General features: G+C 51.1%; 9 protein-coding genes across 9 annotated transcripts; 5 read left to right on the top strand and 4 right to left on the bottom strand.

Moving 5' to 3' along the window:
- Positions 1-7,027: 7,027 nt before the first annotated feature.
- On the bottom strand, positions 7,028-8,527 carry VTN00DRAFT_5787 (uncharacterized protein; the record flags this gene model as incomplete). The annotated part of the gene is made up of 6 exons (XM_069432355.1): positions 7,028-7,227; positions 7,284-7,404; positions 7,458-7,800; positions 7,856-8,049; positions 8,100-8,335; positions 8,395-8,527. The coding sequence occupies 6 exons, from the start codon at positions 8,525-8,527 to the stop codon at positions 7,028-7,030; spliced, it is 1,227 nt and encodes a 408-aa protein (XP_069288224.1).
- A 2,058-nt stretch (positions 8,528-10,585) lies between these two features.
- VTN00DRAFT_5786 (uncharacterized protein) lies at positions 10,586-11,403 on the top strand (the record flags this gene model as incomplete). Its single annotated transcript, XM_069432354.1, has 5 exons — positions 10,586-10,629; positions 10,689-10,960; positions 11,018-11,046; positions 11,101-11,229; positions 11,278-11,403. 5 exons carry the CDS (start codon positions 10,586-10,588, stop codon positions 11,401-11,403), a joined length of 600 nt encoding a protein of 199 aa, XP_069288223.1.
- A 54-nt stretch (positions 11,404-11,457) lies between these two features.
- VTN00DRAFT_5785 (uncharacterized protein) lies at positions 11,458-12,502 on the top strand (the record flags this gene model as incomplete). The annotated part of the gene is made up of 4 exons (XM_069432353.1): positions 11,458-11,464; positions 11,523-11,803; positions 11,859-12,043; positions 12,112-12,502. The coding sequence occupies 4 exons, from the start codon at positions 11,458-11,460 to the stop codon at positions 12,500-12,502; spliced, it is 864 nt and encodes a 287-aa protein (XP_069288222.1).
- A 351-nt stretch (positions 12,503-12,853) lies between these two features.
- VTN00DRAFT_5784 (uncharacterized protein) lies at positions 12,854-14,413 on the bottom strand (the record flags this gene model as incomplete). The annotated part of the gene is made up of 2 exons (XM_069432352.1): positions 12,854-13,990; positions 14,048-14,413. The coding sequence occupies 2 exons, from the start codon at positions 14,411-14,413 to the stop codon at positions 12,854-12,856; spliced, it is 1,503 nt and encodes a 500-aa protein (XP_069288221.1).
- Positions 14,414-15,335: 922 nt separating this feature from the next.
- On the top strand, positions 15,336-19,162 carry VTN00DRAFT_5783 (uncharacterized protein; the record flags this gene model as incomplete). Its single annotated transcript, XM_069432351.1, has 4 exons — positions 15,336-15,575; positions 15,788-16,004; positions 16,049-16,737; positions 16,808-19,162. The coding sequence occupies 4 exons, from the start codon at positions 15,336-15,338 to the stop codon at positions 19,160-19,162; spliced, it is 3,501 nt and encodes a 1,166-aa protein (XP_069288220.1).
- A 565-nt stretch (positions 19,163-19,727) lies between these two features.
- Positions 19,728-23,140, bottom strand: VTN00DRAFT_5782 (uncharacterized protein; the record flags this gene model as incomplete). Its single annotated transcript, XM_069432350.1, has 4 exons — positions 19,728-20,737; positions 20,792-22,804; positions 22,908-23,030; positions 23,116-23,140. 4 exons carry the CDS (start codon positions 23,138-23,140, stop codon positions 19,728-19,730), a joined length of 3,171 nt encoding a protein of 1,056 aa, XP_069288219.1.
- Positions 23,141-23,685: 545 nt separating this feature from the next.
- On the top strand, positions 23,686-24,180 carry VTN00DRAFT_5781 (uncharacterized protein; the record flags this gene model as incomplete). The annotated part of the gene is made up of 2 exons (XM_069432349.1): positions 23,686-23,886; positions 23,962-24,180. The coding sequence occupies 2 exons, from the start codon at positions 23,686-23,688 to the stop codon at positions 24,178-24,180; spliced, it is 420 nt and encodes a 139-aa protein (XP_069288218.1).
- A 27-nt stretch (positions 24,181-24,207) lies between these two features.
- Positions 24,208-25,425, bottom strand: VTN00DRAFT_5780 (uncharacterized protein; the record flags this gene model as incomplete). The annotated part of the gene is made up of 4 exons (XM_069432348.1): positions 24,208-24,303; positions 24,361-24,780; positions 24,837-25,210; positions 25,311-25,425. The coding sequence occupies 4 exons, from the start codon at positions 25,423-25,425 to the stop codon at positions 24,208-24,210; spliced, it is 1,005 nt and encodes a 334-aa protein (XP_069288217.1).
- A 443-nt stretch (positions 25,426-25,868) lies between these two features.
- On the top strand, positions 25,869-26,870 carry VTN00DRAFT_5779 (uncharacterized protein; the record flags this gene model as incomplete). Its single annotated transcript, XM_069432346.1, has 2 exons — positions 25,869-25,944; positions 26,005-26,870. 2 exons carry the CDS (start codon positions 25,869-25,871, stop codon positions 26,868-26,870), a joined length of 942 nt encoding a protein of 313 aa, XP_069288216.1.
- Between the last annotated feature and the right edge of the window lie 200 nt (positions 26,871-27,070).

The raw sequence follows: 27,070 nt of genomic DNA, 5'->3' as shown, positions 1-27,070 counted from the left end.
ATAAGCGGAAGGTCATCCTTGGTTGGGGGTATGTACATTACGCTGTCACACTACCTAAGCAAAATAGGAGGTTACGGTTAAGGTCTGCCAGTATATAGAATGAACGCGAGCGATGATATGTACCACTGTACTGTGCCATGGATATCTTTCGTCGCCCCCTCCCCTGCCATGTACTGTCTTCCAATGTCGGCCACCCTACCTTAGGTATCCCTGCCGCTTCTCCTTGCTATATTTGACCGTCCTATAATAAATACTGCCCGGGTACCTAACTCTCCAATAGCTTCCAGATGCGGAGACGAAATGGATACGAGCCCTGGAGGAGGGCGACATGTATTATTATTATTATTATATTCAAGTTTAACGTCCATACCGAGCCTTCCAGCTATGACAGACCCATCTCTTGGGTGAAAGCCCCTATCAGTTTCTAAATTCTTCTTTGATCAATCTGTGCCTTTTCCTCGCCCCAGGCTGCCTAAATGCGCAGGGCTTTTGGGCCCTAGAAGCCCTCCTTGGTGTTGCTGTCAGTTTGGGTGTCACCTACCTGCTGCAGGCCACCCTCCCCTGCTATCCTGCCTCCTCTTGATCTGCCTCTTCTAGAGCCTGTAGCCCCCATTCATCATCTATTTGTGCTCTGACAATTGCCCATGTCTCTTCTCCTGGGGCACAGCCTACTCTTGTGTCTGCTAGAAACTGCAGAATAGCCTTGGTAGCCCTAGGGTCCCCAAAGAGCCTTCCCTCAGGGTGGCCCTTGGCCATTGTCAGTATGGCAACTCTAGCCCTGGTCAAGTTCTTGTATAGAGCTGTTCACTGCCGTTGCCACTGTCTACACTTGAACAGGAGGTGGTAGACTGACTCCTTGGGTGCCTGGCACCCCTGGCATGCCTCTGATTCTCATGTCTGGGTCTTTTGTAGGTAGGTCCCAATGGCCACATGGCCTATTTTAAGCTGGTAGTACTGACTGGCTATCTTCTTTAGGGCTGCAGCAGCTACTGGATCTTCTCTCCAGCCAGGTTGTGCCCTATATACTCTCTGAGCTCCTAGGCTTCTGCAGCCTAGTGCCTTTGTGAGCCATTGCTGTCTATGGGCCCAAATTACTTCTGTGCAAGCTCAATTCACATAGGCCAGGGAAAGCTCTCCAGAGCCTCTTTGGGGCATCTTTTCAGCTGCTTGTTTAGCTGCCTGGTCAGCCTTTTTGTTCCCCTCAGTGCCATGGTGCCCAGGGACTTATTGGATTGTAACTTGCCTGCCTTGAGCTTCTAGGGCCTGAGCTGCTTGATAAGCTTGGATGGCTAGTCCTTGCCTGGGGCCTGGTTGTCGGTGTTGGAGTCATGCAATGGCTGCCTGAGAATCTAGTAAGATGGTGACTGGTCCCTGGCCACAAAGCCTTGAGGTGAGCTCTAAGGCCCTGCATGCTCCTATAAGCTCTGTATCAAACACTTTCTTCCCCTTTCCCAAGGGGATCTTCTGTGTCTGCCAGACCCCTTGGGGGGTTCTGCCATGCAATGCCTGCGCCTACCTAGCTATTTTCTAGCCATGAACCATCTGTCAACGTGCCCTAGGGAACTTGGTCTATCGGCCTCATGCCCTGCTCAATTGGGATTAGCGCCTGCTAACCGCACAGTTCGCTAATCAAGTAGGGTGTAAAGTCATACAGTTTCCACCACCCCACAACTAATAACTAATACAATTGGTTCTGATGACCAGACACTCCGAGACCATCTGACCAGAGGCTTAGACCTGGGCAAGCCTCCTGGGCAGCCTTAAGGACTTGGTCAGTTGATAGAGCCTTTATTTGCTCTGGGAAGAATGCTGGGCTTGTCTCAACTGTCTCCTTGAAGCCTCCAGAAGGATCAATAGGGATAGTGTCAGCTAATTAATAGGCTAGCTGTTGCCCTAATGACTATGGACCCTGGTGTCTAGTGCTTCTCTCTGCCCATACTATGTCACCTTCTGGTTGCTCTTTGGGCTGTGCATGCCGGTCTCCATCTCAGAAGAAGACTGAAAGTATCTGTCTAGCTAAGTGATTCTCTGGCAGGCCTAGAAGTCTTACTGCATACCCTAGCTGCCTTGCTGCTAGAAGGGTCTCTGCTGGTGGTATGCCTGCCTCCCAGATCAGAGGGCCTATAGGGGTGGTTCAATACATGCCTGTAATGGCTTGGGCCTGCCAGTTGGTGAGATATTGGATGCCTTCTAGCTGATCTTTCTGCCCTTGCCACCATAGCTCAGCACCATATAGGGCTATGGCCTGAATGGCTGCCACCTGAATTCTTCAGACTAGGCCTGGGGCCAGTCCTTGCTGTCAGCATAGGGCTTGCACCTGTGTTTCAGCCTTTTATGCCTTCTGAAGATGGGTTTGATAGTGGGCTTTTGGTGTTAGCCCAGTATCTAGCCATATGTCTAGCCAGCAGGTGGCCTCCTTATTAAAAGCCACTTGGTGATTCCCTATGGAGAATCTTGCCTGACAAACCTGTTTCTTTAGTGCCTTGCCTTGTTTTCAGGTGAACAAGGTTGCCTCAGTCTTTTCAGCATCAAATTGTACTGCATTAGCCTGCCCCCAGACTATGGCAGCCTCCCCTGCCTTCTGCAGCTGCTTACAGACCTGATATACTGAGCTACCATAGGCTATAAGCTCTATATTATCTACAAAGAATAGGGCTCTAACTCTGGGGATTACTCTCTCTATAGTCTTGGAAAACCTCACTCAGGTAAATCATAAAGAGAATTGGTGAGACTGAAAAGCCTTAAGGCATCTCTGAGTTAATAGGGTGCTCTAGTCTCTGATAGCCATCAATTACTAATTGAACCTGCCAGTCTGTTAGAAATAATCATATCCAGCAGATCAGATTGCTATCAATACCCAGCTCCCCCATTCTTGCAACAAGTCTAGCTGGGTTCACATGGTCAAAGGCTTCTTTAACATCTAGAAATAGAGCTGCTGCCAGCTGCTTCTGTGTGTTACAGCACAGCCTGGAGACCATGAGCAGGACAGACAAGGGGGGGATTCTATTATGATCCATCTGGACCTTTGATCCATTTGGATTCTTTGATCTATCTGGATTCTTTGATCTATCTGGATTCTTTGATCTATCTGGATTCTTTGATCTATCTGGATTCTTTGATCCATCTGGATCCTTTGATCTATCTATAGTCATGATCCACCGGATAGGTATTTCCGGGCAGAACTCAGGATGTATACAAGACGCTCCTTAACCATGGGGATTAGAACCCCGTGGTCAACTCAAATAGCAATCCTGATAGGTAACATTGCTAGTAATGGCCTATTCATTTATCTTTTTCTCTTGCTTTCTGTTCTCAAGATAAACCCAACAAGCCTCTGCCTAAGAAGTCTTAGGTCCGCCATTACAGCCCAAGCTCTAGAGCTGCAATAGTTGTTGCATAAGCCCTATAGCAATTATGTTGTAGTACTAACATACTGCAATGGATGTAGGTACTATATATAGTGAGGGGGTCTGCATATTTTCCATGTCCATATCACCTCAGATGTTAGTAGATGTTTCTGGTGTCTGTGTGAGGGCTGCCTGTATAGCCTGCATAGAACTGTCTTCTAAGGCTTGTGTAGAGACTTCCAATGTGGCCTGAAATTGGTTTTGGGCTAAGCTGTCACCTATTAGAGCTCCATAAAACTGTATATGGGAATCTCTTTGTCTGCTTAGGCACCTTTGTGCTTCCTGGATCTTAGAGCATTTACTAGCAGTAGCTAGATGTAGGCCACCACAGTTACCACATTTGGCAGGTAGGTGTTGGCATGCTGTCCCTGGCTTTGTCAGGCAGTTGACAACCTTACAGATATACTCCACTTCTTTATAAGCCTCTGCACATATAAAGCAGCATAGAGGTCAGTCTCTACAGGCTTTGAAGTTATTATTCCTAATTCCACAATATAGCAGGCATATAATGTCTGGTCTAAGCTTCCAATACTGCTCTATACAGTATCTAGAGCCTTTAAAGCAAATCCCATTAATAAGAAGCTTCCAGGATTTCTCCAGGGAGCCTACTGTAATCACAATGGTAGAGTCTTTCTTCTGGCTGTCTTGAAGCTTCTGAGGGTTGTAAAGCCAGGTAGGGTCCCTCTTGAGCTAATACTCAGTGTCTAGTTTGATTTCTTTATGGGTGAGGCCTAGGCCTAGTGTTAGGTATCTCTGTGTTAGCATATCATGCACCTTGACTTGATACTATTGCTCTGGAAGCTCCACTGAAATCACTGATAGATCAGCTTTGCATGCTGCTGCCACTAGAAGGTCTATATAGTAGAAGACTAGCATAGAACCTAGAGAGCCTTTCTCTAGAAGAACTGTTATAGCTTCTAACTCTGTATAACCAGTGTTAACTGTGTGGAGGAAGTCTGGAAAGCCTTTCTTTGCCAGAGCCCTATTTAGAGTGAGGAGGATCTCCTCCTGTTCAGCTCTAGAGATCTTAATTCCCTGATCTCGTTAAAAGATAAGCCTGTATGCTTCTTTGTTCTTTTCCTTGACTGGCTTTAGGTTGCCTGGCTCCTGGCTTGTATGCCTTATAGTGGTAGGCTTTGGGACCTGAGTCTTCTATTTTTTGCCAACTATCTGCCACTCCTGGCTTCCAGGCCTGGTAGCTAGTAGCAATGCCACTTCTGCATAGAAAGATCCTGCCTTTGCTGACTCCTTTCTTGCCTTCAGTTCTTGTTGCTTAGTCACATTTGCAGCTCTGCTTTGTGGCCTGTGCTCCTCATCTGAAGGAGCTGGTCAAGGGGGGTCTTGATGTTGCTGGGTGGCTGCTGTAGGCTGAGTCTGAAGTTTGCTAACTTCTAGTTCTAGAGAGCTGATTCTTTGTAGAAGGATTTCTTCCTGGGCTTGTTGTTCTGCTATCCATTGCACCTTGAGGTTGTCTATGGCCTCTGCAATCTGAGCCCAAAGGGTCTCTAAGTCATCCTGGCATGCTTGCTTGATATTACCTCCTAGGGTATGTAGGTGCTTCCTGATATCTTCTCAAGGATTTTGGTGTATGAATTTGCTCCATAAGGGTTTCTGGGTGGCTTATTGTAGCCTAGATGTTCTGTTGCTTTTGCTTGCTTGACTTTGTAGGCAACTGCTCCTTAGGCTCTCAGGGCCTTTAGCAGGCCCTTCCTGAGTTCCTAGATGATCTTCCTGATTGTTTCCACTCATAATAAGCCTCAGAGGTCCGGAGGGATTCCATTGACTTGGGGTTGGGGTATCCGGGACCCCTAGGATTTCTGTGAGCTGGCTGGCTGCATGTGTGCTTGCCGGGGTAGACGCGTGAGTACCACCACCACCATGGAGATTGGGGGGTTCCATGGTGCTTTTTAGGGGCCCTGAGCCCTCTCTGAGTCCAATGACGCGTTAAAAAGACGTGTTTCTTGTAGGTATTGATTTTGATGTTCTTGCCTGGTCTTTCATATTCTAATGGGTAATGTTGTGAGGGCGACATGTATGTCTTGTGCCTTTCGTGGCCGTATTTCTCTCACCAGCTTCTAGCGCTGAGGATGCTGAGCGCTCGATTTCTCGTTTGTCCGGTCTGATGCTGAAACATGCGCTGTTTGTTCGCAGCACCGGAGGCCGCTCCCGCTTTCAAGGTTTTTGAGCTCCTGGAGGGAGTCGACCGATCGTTCGGTTGTCCTGCTGGGCTGGAGAGCACCACTCCTACACGAATCCCTGCTGTTGGAACGGAGACCACCGGTCCCACACGTACTGGGTGCGTGTCCGGGTCTGGAGGACTTTTTTTTTACCCGATACGATTCACGAGCTCTGCCTGCGCGACGACCTGGGCGTTCTGGGGGACTACCGGTGGGTGGAGGTGTTACCGACTACCGGCACGCAAGTCAAGGATGTGGCGATTGAGTTGTGTGGTGATGAAGGTAGAGGTACCATGGCCGGTGTATATATATACCTATTGCATGTACTGTACGTAAATCTAGAACTATATATCTTGATTTGAGAGAGGTAAGTACAGTACGTAGGTACATACCTAGCTAGGTACTCAACATGATGCATGCATACTATCTTTTTCCTGATCAACTAACCAGCCAACCACATCTGCCACTCTCATCCTGAGGTATTGACAGCCACTTTCACGTCCTACTCGTGTTTCATCTTGGTAATCTACCTAATGGAGGTTTCGATCCGAGTCGAGTCTCCACTATCTACCTAACTTAGGGCATGCTGTTATCACGTGATATTACTTAACCTAGGTACCTAGGTACCTAGGTGCCTACACGGGCCCATGCACGGACGGATGGACGCCATCACATCTGATTAGATTGGATTACGCTTGAGGTTCAGAGTTGAGACTGAGTACAGTACATAAGGATGGGATGGGATGGGATGGGTTCTGGACGTTTGGTAAGGGGTAAGGTATTGGTGTTGGTTTTGGTCTTGGTTTCGGACCGACCTATTGATAACTGTAGTATCCGGTGTCTTGGTTGAACGATTAAATTTCTTTTTTAGGTTGTATGGTACCTGATCTACACTGAAGGTATAGGACAGAGCGAGAGAGACAGAGAGAGAAAGCACGGACGGATATACGGAAGAGTTTTGTTTTTTTTTCGTTAAAGGTATCTACCTACTTAACCTCCTTTAGATTTCAGCCAGAAGTCCCGGGAAACTAGAACAACTTACAAGCCGAAGGTTTGAATATGCGTAGTGCACACAGTAGTAGAAAAGAGGGGAGGAGATACGCAGCATAGTGTAGGTAGGTAGGTAGGTATTCGTTGCATATGAAGGAACTGAATATTGGATTTCTGGTAGTAGTTGAAGGTTCTAAGTCCCAGTCTACATGGGTGAAGGTTGTGAGGTAGGCGACCAGGTGGTTACCCTAGCTCTAGGCCCTGAGCCCTAGGTGGCGTGACCGACCTGTCCTTCCAACAGTATTAAATTAGATTATATCGGAGGTACAGTACCTAAATACATGATAGATCACAAAGGGCCTTTTCCCTCCAACTGTAGTTGAAATGGTAGAGGAGAGCCTTCCCACATAGTACCTATGTATGTGCACCACATTACGGAGTAGTACCGATCACTCAGTTACCCTTCAGAAGGATCTGCTTCTCCTTCTTCAGGTGCTTCACGACCTCGATGTCGACCTTGAGCACGTTGGCCACGATGTCCGCCGGCGTCAGGGCGAGCCACTGCGTCAGCGAGATGTCCGCCACGCGGTCGCTCTTGTAGATCTCGACCCAAACGAGCTTCTCGGTGTCGGAGGTGTTTTCGATGTAGTGACCTGTAGCAAGTATATCGTTAACATGAATTATTGGTGTTCTGGAAGTCGGTACGAACCGCTGTTGTCCGGGAACACGGCCGTATCGCCGGCGGTGAAATCAAAGGTGCGCGCCTTGCTGTTGCCGATGAAGACAGTCGCGCGGGCGGTGCCCTTGTGGAAGTAGAGCCATTCCTCAGCCTAATCATGGAGTCAGCTGGCTGTATGTATACTCATTAAACACTTTGACTTACGTTCGGGTGCCAGTGCAGCTCGCGCAGACCCTTAGGCTCAAGCTCGACTATGGCCGCAGCGATCGTCTTCGCGATGGGGAAGGTGGTCGAGTCGACCTTGCGGAACGTGCCGCCCTGGCCGGGGACGGGCTCCGTCGGATGATCCTTCGCGTGGTACACGAATGAGCTGTTTCCGACAAGAGGACCGTTGCCTCCGCTGACATTCTCATGGCTGACAGTCCCGTTAAGGATGTACGGGAACTGCTTGGGGACTTTGTTGAAGACCGACGGGTCGACTCCGAAGTTCTTGGCGAGGATGTCACGAGGGGTGTGTCCGACCCAGTCGTCGACCATGAAGGTCGTTCTGGAGATGAGATTAGTATATAGTCATAGTTCACAGAGGACGGATAAAGACGAACCCCTGGGCCTCAAAGTCTCCGTCATCAAAAATGAGAAGGTACTCATTCTCGTCCTCCAATCCCTGCACGGTGTGCGCGGCTCCCTTGGGGAAGTACCAGATATCGCCTTCCTCCAGCTTGTCAAGCTGGTACTGGCCGTTCTCGTCCACAGCAGAGAGAATGAGGGAGCCCTTGTACACGAAGCCCCATTCAGCCTGGTAAAACGGTTAGATCAGAAGCAAAATACCCCCCGAATCATACGCACCACTCGATGCCAGTGGAGTTCACGGATCGCACCCTTCTTCAGATGCTGCTGCGCACCTGCAATGTCATGGCTCTGGGGCAGGTCAGACGTAATCTGCTCCCGAGTCCAACCGCCGGGGAAGATGTTGGTCTTGGAGTCGGAGAAACTCCACTTCAGGTTGGGGACGTATCCGTTGTCAGTGCTCTGCTGGCCCAGATTGTCCGGATTCTGCAGGTCGATGGCATGGTTTGTGCCCCCTGTGCTAATGTCAGACAATTTCACAAGCGAGGGCGTGGTCGACGTCAGCATTCCCTACCAGAAAACGGAGCTCCTTTTCCGGATGCATCGTTGATCGGCTGTCCCTCGTCAAACCCGGAGCGCTTGACGGCCGCAGGCGATCCTACGACCACCGAGGTCAAGCAGAGGAGCTGTGGAAGGAGCAACTTCATGCTGTCTTTCGTTCACAGCAGCTTCCAGACACAAGACGAGCAAGAGACCGTGGTGGAGGAATTCGAATGACCCTGATTCCTTGGCCGCTATTTAACCGATTTCCTTGCAACTATTATGTACACCTTTTAGCAATGAATGCCACCGGATGAGAGGGAAGCTATTGATCTGCTAATGCTGGAACAAGGCAAATGTGTGCGATCGGATCATCACGCCATCCAGAGGAGAAAAGAGTATATGTTCAAACTGGTGACAGGTCACACGCAAATCAGGTGCGGAGCTCGCTCGGGATCTTCGAGGGCGAAGATCTCTATCCATCCCGGTTTGTGGTAAACCATCACGGATTCAGTTTACCCGACGCTTGGTACACAGGTATCCGTATACTCGGTAGTATGTTCTGTGCGAGGTATGGAAATGGTCATAGCACACGAAGGTTGATGCCCGTAGTAGATCCCAATAAACGATAAAGGTTGGTAGTTGATGCAATATGCCTGAGCAATAAAGCAATTCGAAGGATTTCACACAAAACGAGGGATCGTGGAGGCGGAGAACGACGGTTTGTCGCCAGCTCGGGGCGTGATGTCGCCATGCTTGGCAGCGCTTGTCTGCCGTGCCAAGCCTTCCGCTCGACTCCAGCGGCGCCATATAGACGCAGTGAAGACAGTATACTCGCAAACAAGCCTGTGCGGCGCGTTTCTCGGGCTTGGTATCTCTCTGCCGAAGCAGCCCTAAGTCCTGCTGGCTACCTGGTGTGATATGTTGGCCATCTGCCTCCATTTTGACCTGTTATGGTAAGCATAGAACCAATCGTCGGCGATGAGTGTTCGCTGAAATGGACTGACCACCTCGTCAGCAGCATTAATTTCATTATGACCTTTCGCACCGCAGATCCAGGAAGGGTTGAGTTTAAGCGGGGTCGAGGGCCTAGATCATGTCCTCCTATATGCACATAATCATGTCATCGTGTTCATCGATTCCCGCTTTGGCATTCCCCGTCTACCCAGTGCCACCTACACTTTCCTCGTCAGGCTAGCCCAAGTGCTTGATTCCACCTCTTGGGATGGTGTCTTCTAAATTCTCCGAGTTCTCCGTGGTCCTGTCATGTCCACTCCAGGGCAAATCCCGACGACGAACCTTCGATAGCGCTAAGCGCTGCTTGGTGCGGGACGAGGAACCGTGCTCACCGAAGCCATGGGGCATCCGTATCTTGATATGGCGCTCAGTAGAGACGGGTTCGAGTTCTGTGCTTAATCGAGCTTCGAGTAAAATGCCCGTATTATTGATATTTCAGCGTGTCATGTTATTCCCGAAGTCCTCAACCGTTTGGGTCGTTCTATCCAAGTCAGAAATAGGCCTGGAAGAAAAGGGTATCCTGTGAGGAAGCGTGATCCGAGTGATTCCGTATTCAGGTCCCACGAAGAAAGCTAATGCTGCAGTGTAGATGTCCCAGAGCTTTGCCAACATTCATCAGCCTTTGCGGCGGCCCCCGTGTGATCATATGCTATCTCTTCTTGGCTATCCCGAGGCTGAACGGCACGATGTCCTAATTTAAACAGCATGAGCTCAAATGAACCTGCTTCCAAACCGGGGTTGTTGTCCGTGTGGTTGGTAGCTGCTCTCCGAGGTGAGCTCGAGTCGGCCAGTAGCGAGCTGCTTCAATGCGCCTCAACAGGTACTAATGTCTAATGAAAAACCTTATATCGAGAGTCAGTATGTACCAGAGATCACCGAATTCCCGAGCGTTTATCTTTCCCTTATCAGACTCCTAGTTTCCCTAGCACAGATGCCCGGCCAATGGAAACAGGGCCGATTATGTCCCGATGCTGAAGAGGAGTCATTCCGAATTTTCGTTTTTATTCCATATCACTTTTTCTTCCACTCTGCCCCCTTCATCCAGATCGCCTCATAGCCGAATCGTGTCGATCGTCCCACTTCGAGACCGATGTAGTGGAGTTAAGCTCGGTATAATGACTCGTATTATGGTTCATCTGGAGGCAGAACAATTGATTCCTCCAGATGACGCGATAGATGCAAAATATTGCGGTAGTAATCAAGTTGCGATGGAAAGACGAGGTTTGGAGGTGATCGGGTCGAGTCTGCGCAGGTATATATACAGACCCAAAATGTCTCAAATCTGCTCAAGCTCTTGAACTAAGCGTCCAGCAAGAGCGGGAGGTCCTCATCCCACGCCGCCAACATGTTCTCGTCATTGGCCCTGCTGGCCTCCGTGGTCCCCGTTACCCAGGCGCTTTCTCTGCCTCCCCTCATCCCCTCCATTCCTGGAGTGACGGAGCCTCTGGCCAGCAACGCTCCCCCACTGCCGGTCTTGCAAGTGCCAACCCCGCCGGTTGACAGTCCTCCTTTCGAGCCCAGCGATATCAAGCCAAAGAAGATCGGCTACTTCTGGGTCGGTGCAGGAGACAAAGTTCACAAAGGTACCTTTCTTTGTTGCTTATCGACTAGGACCATGGGACGCTGACTCAGACTGATAGACTTCTTGGCCACCTACAGTCTTGATGATGTAAGTATCTTTGCTTCCCACGTTATTTATTGACTTCAAACTGACAATTCGCAGGACACTTTTGGCACTCTGCTCTGGGTGACCGATGTCCCGACCAGTGGAAATGACCCGCACCATCTAGGTGTTTCCCTGGACGGCAAGACCCTGGTTGGAGGTGGTCTGCTGTCGTTGCTGAAGACTCAGGTAGGAATAAAGAACAGCTGCTCCAGTTAGCACGCTAACGTTTCTTAGGATACTGCGTACTACTTTGATACCACCGACCCTTACCGCCCCAAGTTCAAGAAGAGCAACCGTGCCCTCCTCTCCTCTATCGCAGATGAGATCAGGGCTAAGCCTGATGGGCATGTAGGACCCTAATTAACGATATGTAGACTTAACTAACGGGATAATAGTGGTTTCTTCATCACATACATGGGCTGTAAGCAAAACCCATATTTCGAGCCTTTTTTTTTACCATGTATGCTGATGTATTTTAGCGGCTCTTGGAACGTCCCCTGGTCGACTCATCGAGACGGATGCGGACTTCAACATCATCCATGAATGGCCTGAAGATGTTGAGGGTACCCTTAACATTCTGGGAGAGCAATTCTCTCCCCACGGTCTCTCCGTGGACTGGGAGAAGGGTCTTATCTTGACCTCCGACTTCGTCGTGCCTCTTTCTATCCTGAAGCCCAGCTTGGGGATCCAGCGCGGAAATACCCTGAGACTCTGGGACCTCAAGACGCGAACAATTATCAACACCATCACCATCCCTGATGTTTGTTTCCAGATAACATTCTCCTGGTTGTAAACATGACTGACTTGCACAATAGGGAGGTGGTATCCAAGACGTCAAGTTCATCCCCGGCAACCCTGAATCTGCTGCCCTTGCTACTGCTGTGCATCTCGGCCAAGTGTGGATCATCTACCCCTTCCGAAAGGACGCCAACGGCAAGCAGGGTGTCGCTGAACTTCTCTACGACCTCGGCCCCAAGGCGCGCGACACGACTGCTATCTAGTAAGTGTCTATACTCTCTTCAAAGTGATTTTCCTCGAGACCAGATTGCTAATATACGCACTCTTCAGCTCCGACATCACCCAGGATGGCAAGTTCATCTACCTGACGCTGACAACGGCGAACCACATTGTCGCCCTCGACATCAGCGATCTCAACAATGTCAAGCGCCTTGACGACCCTGACGAGGACCAGCCTACTATCGGACCCCACTACATCAAGGTCGCTCCCGACCAGAAGCACATCATTGTTACCGACTACTTCGTCCAGACCGGCGAGATCGGTCTCATCAACACCCCCGCCGACTTCAAGGCCTTGTACATTGACATCAACGACGACGGCAGCCTCCACTTCAACCGCTCCATCGAGTTCTCTAGAGACTTTGCTAACCGCGGTGGTGGCAAGCCCCACTCTGCTGTCATCTTCGATCTGACTGACCTTGAGAACCCCAAGTACTACTGAGCGGTATACCCTTAGTAGCTCAGAAGAGGCAATCTCAGGAGACGGTACCATATCCTATAATCTACAACCAAGGTACGTGTGATGTACTGCACATAGCGCTGTGTCCGAGTCCACGATTCCATTCGCCTGCGCTCGCTACATATTTATAAATACGGAGGTTTTGTCTAGTCTATAATTTAGCATAGGCATATTGAATATAAAGGGGCCCCTCATAAAATAATTCCCATGTTAAAAAATATTACATTTAAAACCATGTAGCTAGTATTTGAAGGACTAGCGTTTTCAAAATACTTGCCAAAAAGGCCAACAACATCTAGCAAATAGCTTAACTAGAGAAATTGCCATATGAGATTATGTATCAGAGCGCCAGAAAGTCTGGGTCCGCAACGGAAACGGACCATCGCCATTCAGATATTCCATGACCGAATCACCCCACGAGAACCACGTCTCGTCAAACCGCTTCGCTTCCCGGCGCAGCTCGCTGTCGACTATATTGTGCAATTCTAGTCTCTTCACGTAATTCTGGATCCTGCGTTTGGCTTTGAGATCGTCCAGAATCGACCGCCATCCGGCGTCCTCACTCAGGGAGACGCTCATGAGGCGAAGACAGTTCAAAGGACGTATCTTTTCCTTTTGGTCTTCCTCTTCGTGTCTGTATCTCTCAGAACCAGTACCAGTGAGACCGCAGCACCACGACAGAAGCTGATGAAATTTTGCCAGATTGAGTTCCCTCTGGCTGACAATCGTCACCTCCCGCAGCTGCGGGAGACGGATAGAGTACGGTTCTTCGCCAAGCAACTTGGAGAACTCAATCCAGTCGAACTTTAGATGGATGGATTCAAGGTTCCTTGGTGCGGAGAGCGTCTGTATCAGAGCGTCTGCTGTTTTTGGCCTCGGTTCGATATCGAAGTCAATATCGGTGTCGACGAAAAGTCTGCGACACGGTTGCAACACACGCCCTAGCCGCTCCAGCTCTGGGTTCTCGTCATGGAAGAAAGAAAGTGGCATACCGAATCCCTCGTGGTCCACGATCCGGAACTCCTCGAGCCGGGTCGTCTCCGTCTCCGTCTGGCAGAGGGCTCGGATCAGGAGGAGCAGGCCGCGGAAGGGTGCATACACCGGAGCTGGTGCTGCGGGGCAGCGGAGCATTTCCTCTGCGTATATCGAGTAGCCATCATCATTATCATTCCCCCAATCGTCGTAGAAGTTGACTATGGCCGGACTCATGGCTTCGTAGGCGTATTGCGGGCTGAATGTCTGCGTGATATCCGCACGGTTTCCCTGATATTGAGAGCTGGACCAGATCCACTTGACTTCGGGTTTGGACATATATCTCCTGAGGTATGCGGGGATGGAGAGCCACTGCTTGATAGCCGGGGACTTGGGGGTTGTTTGTGGGCTTCGAAGTACGACCCATGACGTCGCTCCAGATTCGAAGGGAAGCCGTGTCAATTCGACCTTTCTCAGATGTGGCAATTTCGGGAGCCCCTGAACCAGGGCCTCGAAGTCGAGTTCTCGTTCTCGGATCTCCTAATGCTTGTCGACAAGCTCCTTCCATATATTGAACGCCTTCTTTAGGTGGTCCATGTACCTGTCAGGGCAGTTCCAGAGCGGTTTGTACATTGTGAAGTCCAAAAGCATCCTGTTGAACGTCGTGTCGTCCCATATTATCTCCTCGACGTGTCTAGCTAGCTTTGGGTTGCTGGTGATTTCCTGAAACGCCTCCAGATCTGCTGCATGGGAGGAGATGTAAATCCGCGTGAGAAACGGATAGGACGATGCGACGTATTCGATTGTTTTGCATGTCAGGCGGAGGCTTCTGATGTCTCGCGGAGACAGGCTGTTGAATATTAGCCTGCTGCATTCGGACGCGCCGCAGTGGACGTAGAGGAGAAAGCTGGGAAGATCCATATTGCAAAATGTATATATGACATACCTCTTGATCCTTTTAAACTAGAGCGTACGGGAAACAGGAGACTCTTATAATAGTACTATCCTGGAAGGAGTCTGACTGTAGCTTTGAAGCTGCTTATGTTGGCACCTGATGCACACTAAGCTGGACGGATTCAAGGTTCAGCCCTCCGCAGACTGACAAGAATAGAACGCAAAGATAGTCCTGTTGGAGATTGCTGTTCGCTTGGGGATGCGCCACTGGTTTTTTGAAGCGCGCAAGTGGAATGACATCCGCTTCGGCTGCAGATCAGGCCAGCATCATCTCAGCACTATAGTGGTACCGGAAATTTTTTTTATTGGATCCGATGCTATACCTTTGATAAATAAATTTGAGAACATACCTTAGATACCCTAGATAGTATATGTGCGTGGCTCAGATTATTTTATGATTTGTCCCAGCCCCGGCTTTCGATTAGCTACCTACCTAGTATATGTCTTCCAATAGTGTTACACATCTACATGATCAGCAATTCTAGGAGAAAATTTCTCATGCTGTCAATAAACCGTAGAATATATTTTTAGGCCAGTATCATAATTAATTTCATTTATCATGACAAGGTGTTGCTTCGTAGGAAGTATACGATTATCAGAGACCACCGATCTTGGCGAAGAGCAACCGCAGGGCACGCAAGGTCACCTGCAAGGTGCTTAACCGTCTGTTTCGGCCTGCGACAGTATCTTCTGGCAACCTTACCGTATGATAAGCGCGTCCACACGACACAAGAGCGTTCTTCCCTCTATGCCATTGTCCTATCGAACTACAGACTTTTATTGACTTACTCATCAACTACACCATCGCGTGCTAAAGCTATGATGGGAACGAGCAGCAGCGACTCGTCTTGTGCTCCCCAGCGGACGGCCCGTCCATCTGGTGAGTCCAATGGAGTCTGTGCCTGCTGCGTTGGCCGTCCCCAGACAGGAGAAATGGAGCAGAGCAAGCCACAAGCTGGAGACAGGCCAGATGATAGCGTTGCTCCTGATGCTACCACTGAGAAGTCTACACCGTTACTTTGTGCTTCTGAGGCTGCATGCTGCTCTCACCCTGCCGAGCAAAAGAAAGCGCAGAGCGGCTCCACTTCAGTCGGCCGACCTTGGAGTGCAAAAGAGGACAGGACCCAGTGTCAGTCCGGTATTCCATCGCAGAGCGATAGATGTCAAGCTGGCTGCTGTGCAGGTGAAGTTCCCCCAAACGTATCCATTATGTCCAGCTGCTGCGGTGGACAGGAGTTAGATAGGAACGCAAGAGAAACAGTCCAAGACTGTTGTGGAAGAGACCAAACGGACTTGATACGCAATGTCTGTTGCGAAGGAATTGGCTGCGACGCTGGACAGGATACGGAAAGCAGCTGCCGGGAGGAAGGCAAGGCAAAGCCCATGCTTGCATGCCGTTCACGGAATACGAGTTGCGAGGGTAAAGAAGGACCTGCAATACTCAAACAGACCGGTGACAAGGGCTGCTGCTCAGATACGTCAAAGATCCAGGCCAGCGTTACCGAAGCTTTGGAAACCTGCTGCAAAGAGTCATCGGAATCGGAGTGCGAATGTTCTGGTACTTACCCCCTTTCATTATATTCTGGATTGTACTGATAATAGCGTTCCATCCAACAGATGAGTGCATTATTGAATACGCGATCAAACTATGTGAAGACGAACATAATAATGAAGACGAAAAATGCTGTAGTGACGGTCAAGATGCTACTCCAAGAGCCGTCTCCAACGACAAAGATAGTCTGTGCACTGCTAGGGCATATTCAAGACCAATGGCTGGGAATAATGAAATGATAAACTTGAAAACCGGAACACCAATGGATAGAAGCAGCTTGGATCAAAAGGCCAACAGTATTCTACGCCAAAGAAGGGCCGTACCATGCGGGCAGCACCTCGAGATGACCTCTGCGTATGCCAGCGGCAGGTCATGGAACAGCAGAGATGCTGTTGCTACTGCAGAAGCCCAGTATGTTTCCAATATCAGCAACATCATTCAAAAATGCTTCTGCAAAGGCCCTCGGCCTCTGCTCTTCCCAGGACAACGAACATGCTGCATAGTGCGTCGCGAGAGGAAGTCAGATTTGAATTTGGGTACTCGACCATACCTGTCCTCGCCACAGCATCCCATACAAAAGCGCTGTGAGACCACTTTACCTCCAGAGGCTAACGTGGATATCGAAAAAGGCTCTGTGGGGCACAAGTATACACTTTCTCTTGGAATAGTTGAGATGACGTGCACAGGATGCGAGGCTAAAGTTCGCAATATCCTCAATTCCTTCGCGGGTGTCAGCGATGTCAGTACCAGCTTCATTCTGAATCGCTGATCTGGTGTTTGACTCTACCGTTATTTCGGATTCCTCGGAGATTATATCGAAGATCAAGAAGCTCGCAGGGTTCAAATGTACTGTGTTAAAGACAGGCTTAGCGGGTGCTGAAGCGAACGGCGAGAGCTTTGTACTCAAGAACCTGGACGCAAATGCCGACACCCTTGTCCAAGCACTGGAAGGTGTAGACTCTGTTGTCCCACTCGGAGATCATGGCCATCAGGTCTTCTATCGCCCTCAAATCATCGGTATCAGAGATATCTTGCGAGCAGCAAATTCCTGTGGCGCGCAAGTCAAGCTGTCAACCGACTACTCTGTGACACTCACAAAGTCTGCTGAGGATCTGCACTGGTACTGGCTAACTGGACGGATGGCAGCCTCCATTATATTCACCATTCCTGTCCTTGTCTTTGCCTGGTCCCCATTTGTTGCAACTGCACCGCCGTTTGAGAGAATGCGCTATTCTGCAGCCTCTATGGCTTTAGCGACAATTGTACAGATGCTTTCGTTTCCGATTTACAAACACGCGGCACAGGTTTTGATATATCAGAGAGAGATTGACATGGATGTTCTAGTGGTCTTGTCAATCACGAGCGCATATGTTTACTCCGTTGTCGCGTTTGGCTTTGAGATACGTAGTGGTGGGCGATTCGACACACTAGGACATCCAATATTCGAGACAAGCTCCCTTCTCATTACTTTAATACTCATTGGCAGGGTTTTGACATTATGGATTCGAAGGAGAGCCAAGAACGTCGAAAACCTGGGCGCGTGCCAGAGCAAAACTGCACACGTTGTAAAGAAAGCTTCACCTTCAGAACCACAGAAAGTCTGCGCTGATGTCAAAGAACCTTCAACAGAGACAATGGATGTTGCGCTTCTTCATTACGGCGATATCATACGTGCTGAAGGTTCCGATCAGATTGTGACTGGTGGCGTCGTCGTTTCCGGTGCTGCAGAGGTCGATGAATCCCATATCACTGGGGAGAACGAGCCTGTTTCCCGTTCAAAGAAGGCTCATGTGTCTGCAGGGTCTGTTATAATCAACGGCAGCATCGATTACCGTGTTACACGCCTCATTTCAGAAAACACACTGAGCATTGTTAGACGTATCGTTTCCACGGCCGCTTCATCGAGGACGAAGACACAGGAACGGGCCGATTTGGTGGCATCCTATCTGACTCCAATTATCCTTGCGGTTGCATGTGTCACTTTTCTGATCTGGGTTCTCGTCAATTTGCTTGTCCGGCGGTTAGACTCCACTGCTGCGTCTATCGATGCCCTGACCTACGCTATATCTGTCCTTGCAATCAGCTGTCCATGTGCCCTAGCTCTGGCAGTCCCAATGGTGCTTACGGTGGCCAGCTCCGTCGGTGTTAGGAAAGGTGTACTCTTTCAAACTGGGGCTGCGCTCGATGCTGGGAATAAGATCGGACATGTCGTGTTTGACAAGACCGGTACATTGACAACTGGACAGCTTTCTGTATTGACAGAGATTATCCTGGATGAAGGCTCCGGATTTACCGCTCAAGAAATCTGTCAAATGACTGGTACTGTCACTAGAGGAAACAAACACCCTGTCTCCATGGCTGTCAACCATCATATCGAGAGCTACACTCTGATCCATGATTATATGAAGAATGCGGTGACTGCCAATATTGTTGTCGGTAAAGGAGTAGAAGCTGTCACTGCAAATTACACCATAAGAGGAGGGAGACCATCATTAGGTGTGCAGGACGCTCCAGCCGTAAAGGAGATAGTCGCTTCTTCCCTTACAGTCTTCTGTGTTACCAGGGGCGATCGATTACTCGCCGTATACGGACTTTCCAGCGTCATCCGTCCCGAATCAGCTGACGTCTTGCGAAAACTGCGTAACATGAGAATCACACCTCATCTTCTTTCCGGTGACCATCCCCGTGTCGTATCCCGCGTTGCGGAGGAACTAGGCTTCGTCGACCAGAACAATGTCCAAAACATGTGCCAGCCAAACGACAAGGCTGCCTACATTCGCAGTCTTCAGAAAACCACTTCCGGTAAGGTACTTTTCGTTGGAGACGGTACGAACGACGCCCCGGCCCTCTCGCAGGCCGACATTGGCATCTGCATGAGGAACGCGACCGATATCGCCGCCGATTCAGCGGACATTGGTATACTCTCCGGCTCGTTGAACGGTGTTCTGGTATTTCTGGAGCTTTCCAAGCGCGCGACGAGGCGGATCCGGTTGAATCTCGCGTGGGCGATGATCTACAACCTCTTTGCGGTCCTTCTGGCCGCGGGCGTCTTTGAAGCGGTACGGTTCAGGATTCCGCCGAGCTATGCGGGGGTCGGGGAGATGGTGAGCTTGTTGCCTGTGATTGGGATCAGTCTTTCGTTGAATTATTGGCTGTTGGAGTAAACGGCCGTGCAGAGGGCACATTCTATCTATGTGCTGAACTATTCGCTCTTCACAGCTAATTCGGGAGGAATTGACCGGTTCGAGATCCAAGGGCCATACAACAAAAAAACATCCTGGCACTGACATATGAACTCCCTCTTTTGAAAGTTTCGTGACAAACTAGACCTTCACGCTCCTTCAGCCACACTGGCAGAATAGTCTTAAATCAATGTCGTAGATCTATTCACTGCCATTCTTAACCTAAGATATAATAGCAGCATATCACAGCTATCGCTGACTAGCTAACTATCTGCATGGAACAAGTTGAATCTCACATAACATCTGAGTGTGGCCCTTAGCTTTGTCAGAGTACCTACGAGAGAAATAGAAAGAGAACAAAAGGGGGTATGAACTGAACGTGAAATTTGACAGCTAGTGGAGATTCCTCTTTAGCTTAGTCTAGGTTAGCTTGTTCTAGCTAAACCCTCCGAACCCTATCTACCTATGTAGGTATAAGGTAAAAAGAAAAGTTCTTGTCTATATCAGACGACAACTGAGGTGTGATAACAGACATCAGACATCAGACCTACGCAGAAATGCGCAACCGCTCCAGCTCGCGGATCTGCTCCTCGAACCGAGCCGCCTCGCTCTCCGCATCGCGGAGCTTCTTCTCCTCGGCCTCACGCACCTCTGCCTTGACCTTCTCCCTCCATCCGGCGGCGTTGATGATGCTCTGCTGCTTGCGGACGGCCTCCTGGGCCTTGGCCAGGTTGGCCTTGGCGCGCTCCTCCTGCTCCAGCGCGATCTCCTTGGAGACGTGCAGGTAGACGGCGGCCTGGGCGCCGACGGCCTGGACGACGCAGCCCGCGGGGGGCTGCTTGTTCTCCGGGCTGAGGACGGTGATCTCGCCGGCGTATTTGCCGCCCAGTGACTTGATGCTGGTGACCTCGTCGGAGATGGTCTTGTGGCTGGTGGCGTCATAGGTCTGGATGATGAGGTCGCTCTTCTCCTTGACCTCGTACTGGACGAGGATGGAGCGGATGGCCTTGGAGGTGTCGAGGATGAGCTCGTAGGCGGTCTCCGCGGCCGGGTCGTCGAAGGCCGGGTTGTACTCGGGGAACTTGGCCTTCATGATGGAGATGGTTTCGTCACCGGGCCGGCGGGGGAGACGCTGCCAGAGCTCTTCGGTGATGAAGGGCATGATCGGGTGGATCATGGTCAGGGCTCCCTCGAGAGCAGTGTAGAGAGTCTCCTTGGCCGACTGCTGCACCTCAGCCGGAGCGTCGGGCTGCAGGAGGGACTTGGAGTTCTCGATGAAAACGTCGCACAGCTGGCTGTACCAGTACTGGTACACGGTGGACGCGGCGACGGAGAACTCTCTTGCCTCGAGAGCCTCGTTGAACTCCTTAGCCGCCTTGTTGAACTTCTGCAGAATCCAACGCTCAGCGAGCGACTCGCGGCCTGTCTTGGCAGGAGTCGGCTGAGGCTTGAAGTCGTCGCCCAGCCTACCCAGCACGTACTTGGTAGCCTGGTAGATCTTGTTACAGAAGCGCCGGTATCCGTGGATGACCTGGATATCGAATGCGATGTCACCACCTAACAAAATGTTAGATGCCGTTCGACAGTTCAGATTTGAGGGAAGAAACTTACCGCCAGTAGTGTAAGCGACGAGAGAGAAGCGGAGAGCATCAGCACCACACTCTGGGATGCCCTTGGGGAAAGCCTTCTTCTGGTATTTGGTGGCAGTAGCAACCTCCTTCTCGGCAAGGTTACCAGTAAGGAGCTTGTCATGGAGAGCCTGGAGCTCAATACCCTCCATAACATCAAGAGGATCGATCACGTTACCCAACGACTTGGACATCTTTCGGCCCTCAGAATCTCTGATCAAAGAGTGGCAGTAGACTTCTCTGAATGGGATCTTGCCGGTCATCTTGATACCGAGCATGATCATCCTGGCGACCCAGAAGAAGAGAATATCCCAACCCGTTTCGAGAACGGTCGTAGGGTACAGATTCTCCAGGTCATGCGTCTGCTTAGGCCATCCCAGGGTCGAGAATGGCCAGAGACCGGACGAGAACCATGTGTCGAGAACGTCCGGATCCCTCTTCAAGGTGAACTTCTTGTCGGGGAACTTGGCCTCGGCCTTCTTACGGGCCTCCTCCTCATTCCGACCAGTAACCCAGAGGTTTCCATCGCTGTCGTCACCCTCCTCTCCCTCAATCTGGATGAAGTAGGCCGGAGCCTGGTGGCCCCACCAAAGCTGTCTGGACAGACACCAGTCCTGAATTCCTCTCATCCAGCGGAAGTAGCTCTTCTCCGCCGACTCGGGGCGGATGATAATCTCGCCGTTCTCGACGGCCTTGATGGCGGGCTCCGCGAGACTTTCCATCTTCATCCACCACTGCGGCTTGAGAATAGGCTCAATGATGTCGTTCGACTTGGCACAGCGAGGGACCTTCATGGGGTTGTGTTCCCACTTCACGTAGAGTCCCTTCTCCTTCAGTGCCTCGATGACCTTGTAACGAACATCGAACCGCTTCATACCAGCGAAGGGACCGCCGTTCTTGTTCAGAGTACCGTCGTCGTTCAGGATGGAGATGAACTCGAGGTTGTGCTCCTTGCCGCGAACAAAGTCGTTGAAGTCGTGAGCTGGAGTGATCTTGACAGCACCAGTACCGAACTCGGGATCAACATTCTCATCTGCGACAATAGGCAGCAGACGGTCCACGAAGGGGTGCCGGGCGTGCTTGCCAATCAGGTGCTGGTACCGCTTGTCGTTGGGGTGGACAGCAATACCGGTGTCTCCTATCATGGTCTCGGGACGAGTGGTAGCGATCTCGATCCTCTCCGTGGTGCCGTCGATCTCGTAGCAGAAGTGAGTCAGGACACCAAACTCGATCTTCTTGTCGTATCCGGGAACGTCCAGCAGGGTACGTCCCTCGATCTCCTTGTTCTCAACCTCGAGGTTCGACAGAGACGTGTTCAAGGCCACACACCAGTTGACAAGACGGTTCGCACGGTAGATAATTCCCTCCTCATGCAGCCGCACAAAGGTCTCCGTCACGGCAGCAGACAGGTTGGCGTCCATCGTGAAGGCTTCACGGGTCCAATCGAACGAACCACCCACTCTCCGCAAAGCGTTCTTGATGTTAGCGTGGTACTTGTCCTTCCAGTCCCAGACTCTCTTCGTGAATTCCGGGCGACCGAGGTCATGGCGGGTCTTCTTCTCTGTCCGCCACAGCATCTTCTCCACGACACTCTGCGTCGAAATACCGGCGTGGTCCATTCCGGGAAGCCACAGGGTCGTCTTGCCCTTCATCCGCTGCCAACGGATCATGGTGTCTTGCAGGGCATTTGTCAGGGCGTGACCCATGTGCAGCGAACCGGTCACGTTTGGCGGCGGGATAGGGATGACGAAGTATCCCTCCTTCTTGACCTTGCCGTCAGGCCCGAATTCGGGCTTGAACAGGCCGCGCTCCTCCCACCATTCGTACCGGCCAGACTCGATGGTCTTCGGGTCGTACGCATCAGTCGTCTTCTCCTTCTCGACCTTGTTGGCCTTCTTCTCAGCGCTCTTGGGCTGCGCGGGTTTGGCGGCGGCGAGCTTCGCCTGCTTCTCCGCAAACTTCTTAGCCTTCTCAGCCTTCTTCCGCTCGCGCTCGACTAGACAATGTGACCATGTTAGCCAAGATGATCTCCGAGAACCCGGACCTCAAGACAGACCAGCGTAAAAGCTTCTATGACTCATGCGCAGGGTAGAACTTACGTTCTTTCTCGCTCTTCACCTTTCCACCTTCCGGCTTCTGCCCATCCTGATCGAGGGGCTGGTTTCTCGTCTTCTCTTCGGCATTCGGAGGGCGATCAGTGACAGGAATCGCGGGCTGGCCCGCTGTTCACAGAAGCCTGCGTTAGCCCATGGATCGATCCCCCGCGCGACGGGACACATAAAAAAAGGGAAGGCCAAGATCACTCACCTTCGGCCGCAGCGTTGTGAGCCATCCTGAAGGGTCGGAACGGACGAGGTTTCGGAGGTAAGATTCTCCAAGGCGCAGAACGCGCCACAAGTCTCCGGATAAGAATCGTGGTCACCGGTTTCCCGAAAGAGTGACTATAACGGAGAGGGGTGGAGGGGTCGTTGTGCGAGCTGCGGGCAATTAAATTTGCCTGGGCGAAGGAAGGGAGCGAATCGAAGTATGTTAGTGCGGGGCCTAATGGCAAATCCAACGGTGGGGACGGCGCGCTGGAACCGCGTATCTCTCGTCCTTGAGTGTCGATAATTGGCAAGCCGGAGGTTTGTGCTGGTTCGCCCTGCGGCAAAAGATGCGATGTGGTCACGTGAGGGGCGGATGTATGGAGATATCTGTCCATGCAGCAGTAGGATGCTATGATTACATCTGTTTAGCTACTGGTTTAGTTAAAGCATCTGCAAACAGAATGCCGCAATGCATTTATCTGGAATCTTCGACAGGACAGAAGCCAACAACCCAGCACCAGACAACAGAACTCTCTGATTGCCGTTGGACTACATTCATCAACCAAGAAGGATGAAGGGTGAAAAGGGAAAATGGGAAACAATGGCCCTGAACACCTACTCTCAGCCAGCTATAAAAGGAGAGAAAAAGAAAAAAGCACAAAAAGAAAAAAGCACACAGAAACAGCTATTGAGATGTACAAATGCACAGAATCAAGAACCTTCAGCTACTCTAGACATTGTCAGGCAGTTCAGCTCCCAGTTATATACCGAGGTATTTGAGCGGGGAGGACCTCGTCACCCAACAGATTAAGTAAGCGTCGTTGTTCGGAGTTGTCGTCTTCATCAGGTATTCCATGATCACGAATCATCGCAAGAATTGCTCGGGGTATTGTGCAGCGAGAGGCGCGGAATTGAGACGGCTCGGCTCTTCCTAATATTTCATGTCTGTTGTTCCGGAATGAGCCGACTTGAGTACTCGGATACTCACTTCAATGCAGCGAACGAGCGCATCTGCAACCAGCAACGAACCGGAAACAGGTGGCAGAGGGGCGTCGAGATTGCTTAGAACCCGTGGTGTGGTCATCGTTTGCCTTCAAGAGTGGGATTGGCCGCTGTTCTGTCCGCTCTGAGCAGCGCGGACGGGTGCAAAGTACGGGTGGGCCATGGCCTCCTGCGCCGTAAGACGTTCCTGCAAACACGTGTCAATGAGATCCTGCGTGGTCAGAACAGGCCAACGAGTACATACCGCATGGTCGTAGCGAAGAAGCTTGTCAAGGAAGTCTATAGCCTCGTTGCTGACAAACCGCTGGTTCTCAGCGTTGATAAACGAGGTCCAGGGCTTCTTAGGATAACGCGAGAGGATTTCGTCATACTGCGGGTCAAGCTCGATATCATATTTGTCCAGGTACTCAAAAAGTTCCTCTGTTCCAAGAACCTTTGCAATCTTGACCAGCTGGTCCGAGTTGCTGTTACCGTGGAAGAATGGTTCCTTTCGGAAGATCATCGAGGCGAACATCGCACCCAGCGACCACATATCCAGGGAGTAGTCATATTCTTGGTAGTCAACAAGCAGCTCAGGGCCCTTGAAGTATCTTGACGCGACTCGGACGTTGTACTCCGTGCCCTTGTGGTAGAATTCCGCAAGACCCCAATCGATCAGTCGGAGCTGGAAGTTGGTCAGTCAGGCTGGCTCTCAAACATGTAGGACGCAGGACGACTCGCCTTCCGTCGCTCATGGTCAATCATTACGTTATGCGGCTTCACGTCTCTGTGCATGATGCCTTTGCTGTGACAGAAGTCCAGCGCCTTCAGGAGCTCGTAGATGTAATACCGAACATCATAGTCCACAAAGCGCGGGTAGAGAGTCCGGAAATCGGTGTTGTTGATATATTCGAATACAAGACTTGGTGTCTTGCTCTGGCTGTCACGAACCACGTCCAAAAGAGCCACGACATTGGGGCCACCAGACAGGTTCTGGAGGATCTTGATCTCACGCTTTATCTTCTTCTTCTTGACCGGCTTGAGGACCTTGATCACACATTTCTGGTAGTTGACGACATTGATGCCCTCGAATACCTCCGAGTACTTGCCACGACCTGCAGCAAATCAGTATTTCTGAACAGACGCATTTGCAGCATCTTGTGAGGCTGCTGCGTCATCGCGCCGTGTATAAAGATGGAGGGGTAAATTACATACCGATCTTGCGGACCACCTCGTAGTTTTCCAGGACACCCCACGAGATATTCACGCTATCATAGTCCCAGTAGGACCGAGGCATTTGCTGGTTGACATCTGCATACACGCGCGCCATGTTGCTGGCGGCTTAATGACCGTCGTAAGGGCACCCACAGTCGGACTTCGAAAGTGCGTGCGGCGGGGTAGATGCCGGCGAGAATAAGATTGCAGGGGGGATGGAATGCGCGTAGAGCACGCTAGCTGCAAGGGCAGGAGACGAGAGCCCACCGATCAGCAGCGACACTTCCGCCTGGATGACAAGCGACAGATGATCTCACACTGTTCGTGATGGTGAAGCTCGAGAGTCGTTCGTCCGCCGTTCAGGTCACGGGGTTGTCAAGTGTGGATCCGAAACCGGCTAGCGTCATCCGGCGCCGGAGGAACCATTGTTACGGCGCTCTGGATTTTTGGATTTCCTTTCTCGGACATCGTCTGGCTCTCTCCGACATACTACTACACCCACGACGTGCGCTCTCAAAGAGGTCCTGTGAAAGGGCTTGGTGGGCACAGATCGCCACCATGTTTTACGATCTGAATGTCCCCTATTCTCCGGAGGACCCGGAGATCTCTCACACTCTTAACTTCCTCGCGGAACGTACGTCATTTTCTCATTCGTGCACGCATTGAAGCGCTTCATAGACTGACAAGACTGCAGTTGGCTACACAACCGTCGCCCTCTCCCAGACAATTACAGGAAAACTTCCTGCTAGTCCTACCCCTCCCCCTCCTCCCACCAATGCACCCAAGTCTCTCACCTTGCTCAGCCGCTTGAACCTTACGCTCTCCGACCCCTCCCAGAACCAACGCCTCACGAGCCTCACTCAGTCCTACGATCTGGTTGCCCTACGACCAGCAAATGAGAAGTCCCTCCTTAATGCATGCAACAACCTCGACTGTGACCTGATTTCGCTGGACCTCTCGGTCCGGCTCCCCTACCACTTCAAGATGAAGACACTGGCGGCCGCTATTGCGCGCGGAATCCGCTTCGAGATATGCTACGGGCCTGGTGTTACAGGAAGTGGGCTTGAGGCGCGGCGCAACTTGATCGGGAACGCAATGGCGCTCATCCGGGCGACGCGGGGGAGGGGCATCATCGTTTCGAGCGAGGCCAAGAGGGCGTTGGGAGTGCGCGCGCCGTGGGACGTGATCAACCTGGCATGTGTATGGGGCCTGTCCCAGGAGCATGGAAAGGAAGCGGTGTGCGAAGAGGCGAGAAAGGTTGTCGCGCTGGCAAGGTTGAAACGGACGAGTTGGCGGGGAATAGTGGACGTGGTCCATGGAGGGGAGAAGGCCCCAGCCCCGCAGCAGCCAGAAGGTCAGAAGGTAACGCCAAAGAAGCCTGCGACAATGTCTGGAAGCAATGGGGACAGTCTTAAAAGGAAGGCTTCTGTAAGTTCGGAAGCGCCAGCTGAAGAAACTGAGAAGCCGCTCTCGAAACGTGAGATGAAGCGGCGAGCCAAGAAAGCGCGACTTGAGGCACAAGGTGGAGCCGGAAAAGAGACACCTGTGCCGTCGAAATAGGAATAACAACATACGATGTTGGAAGAATTCATCTGCCCCAATTGAACCCAGGGCCATGCAACAGACAGCAAAGAGAATCGAATTGATTATACAAGAGCTCGGAGCGGTACCTGCAAAACTTATGGTTGGAAACGGAAACAAACAAAGGGAAGCTATCATTACATCGATATACACAGGTTTCCACCAGCGTCGCTCTCTGC

The sequence above is a fragment of the Thermoascus crustaceus genome (genome assembly GCF_041956765.1).
Source record: "Thermoascus crustaceus strain CBS 181.67 unplaced genomic scaffold VTN00scaffold_3, whole genome shotgun sequence".
In the NCBI taxonomy this organism is placed as follows: domain Eukaryota; kingdom Fungi; phylum Ascomycota; class Eurotiomycetes; order Eurotiales; family Thermoascaceae; genus Thermoascus; species Thermoascus crustaceus.
This window is presented reverse-complemented; position numbering and strand designations above follow the sequence as displayed.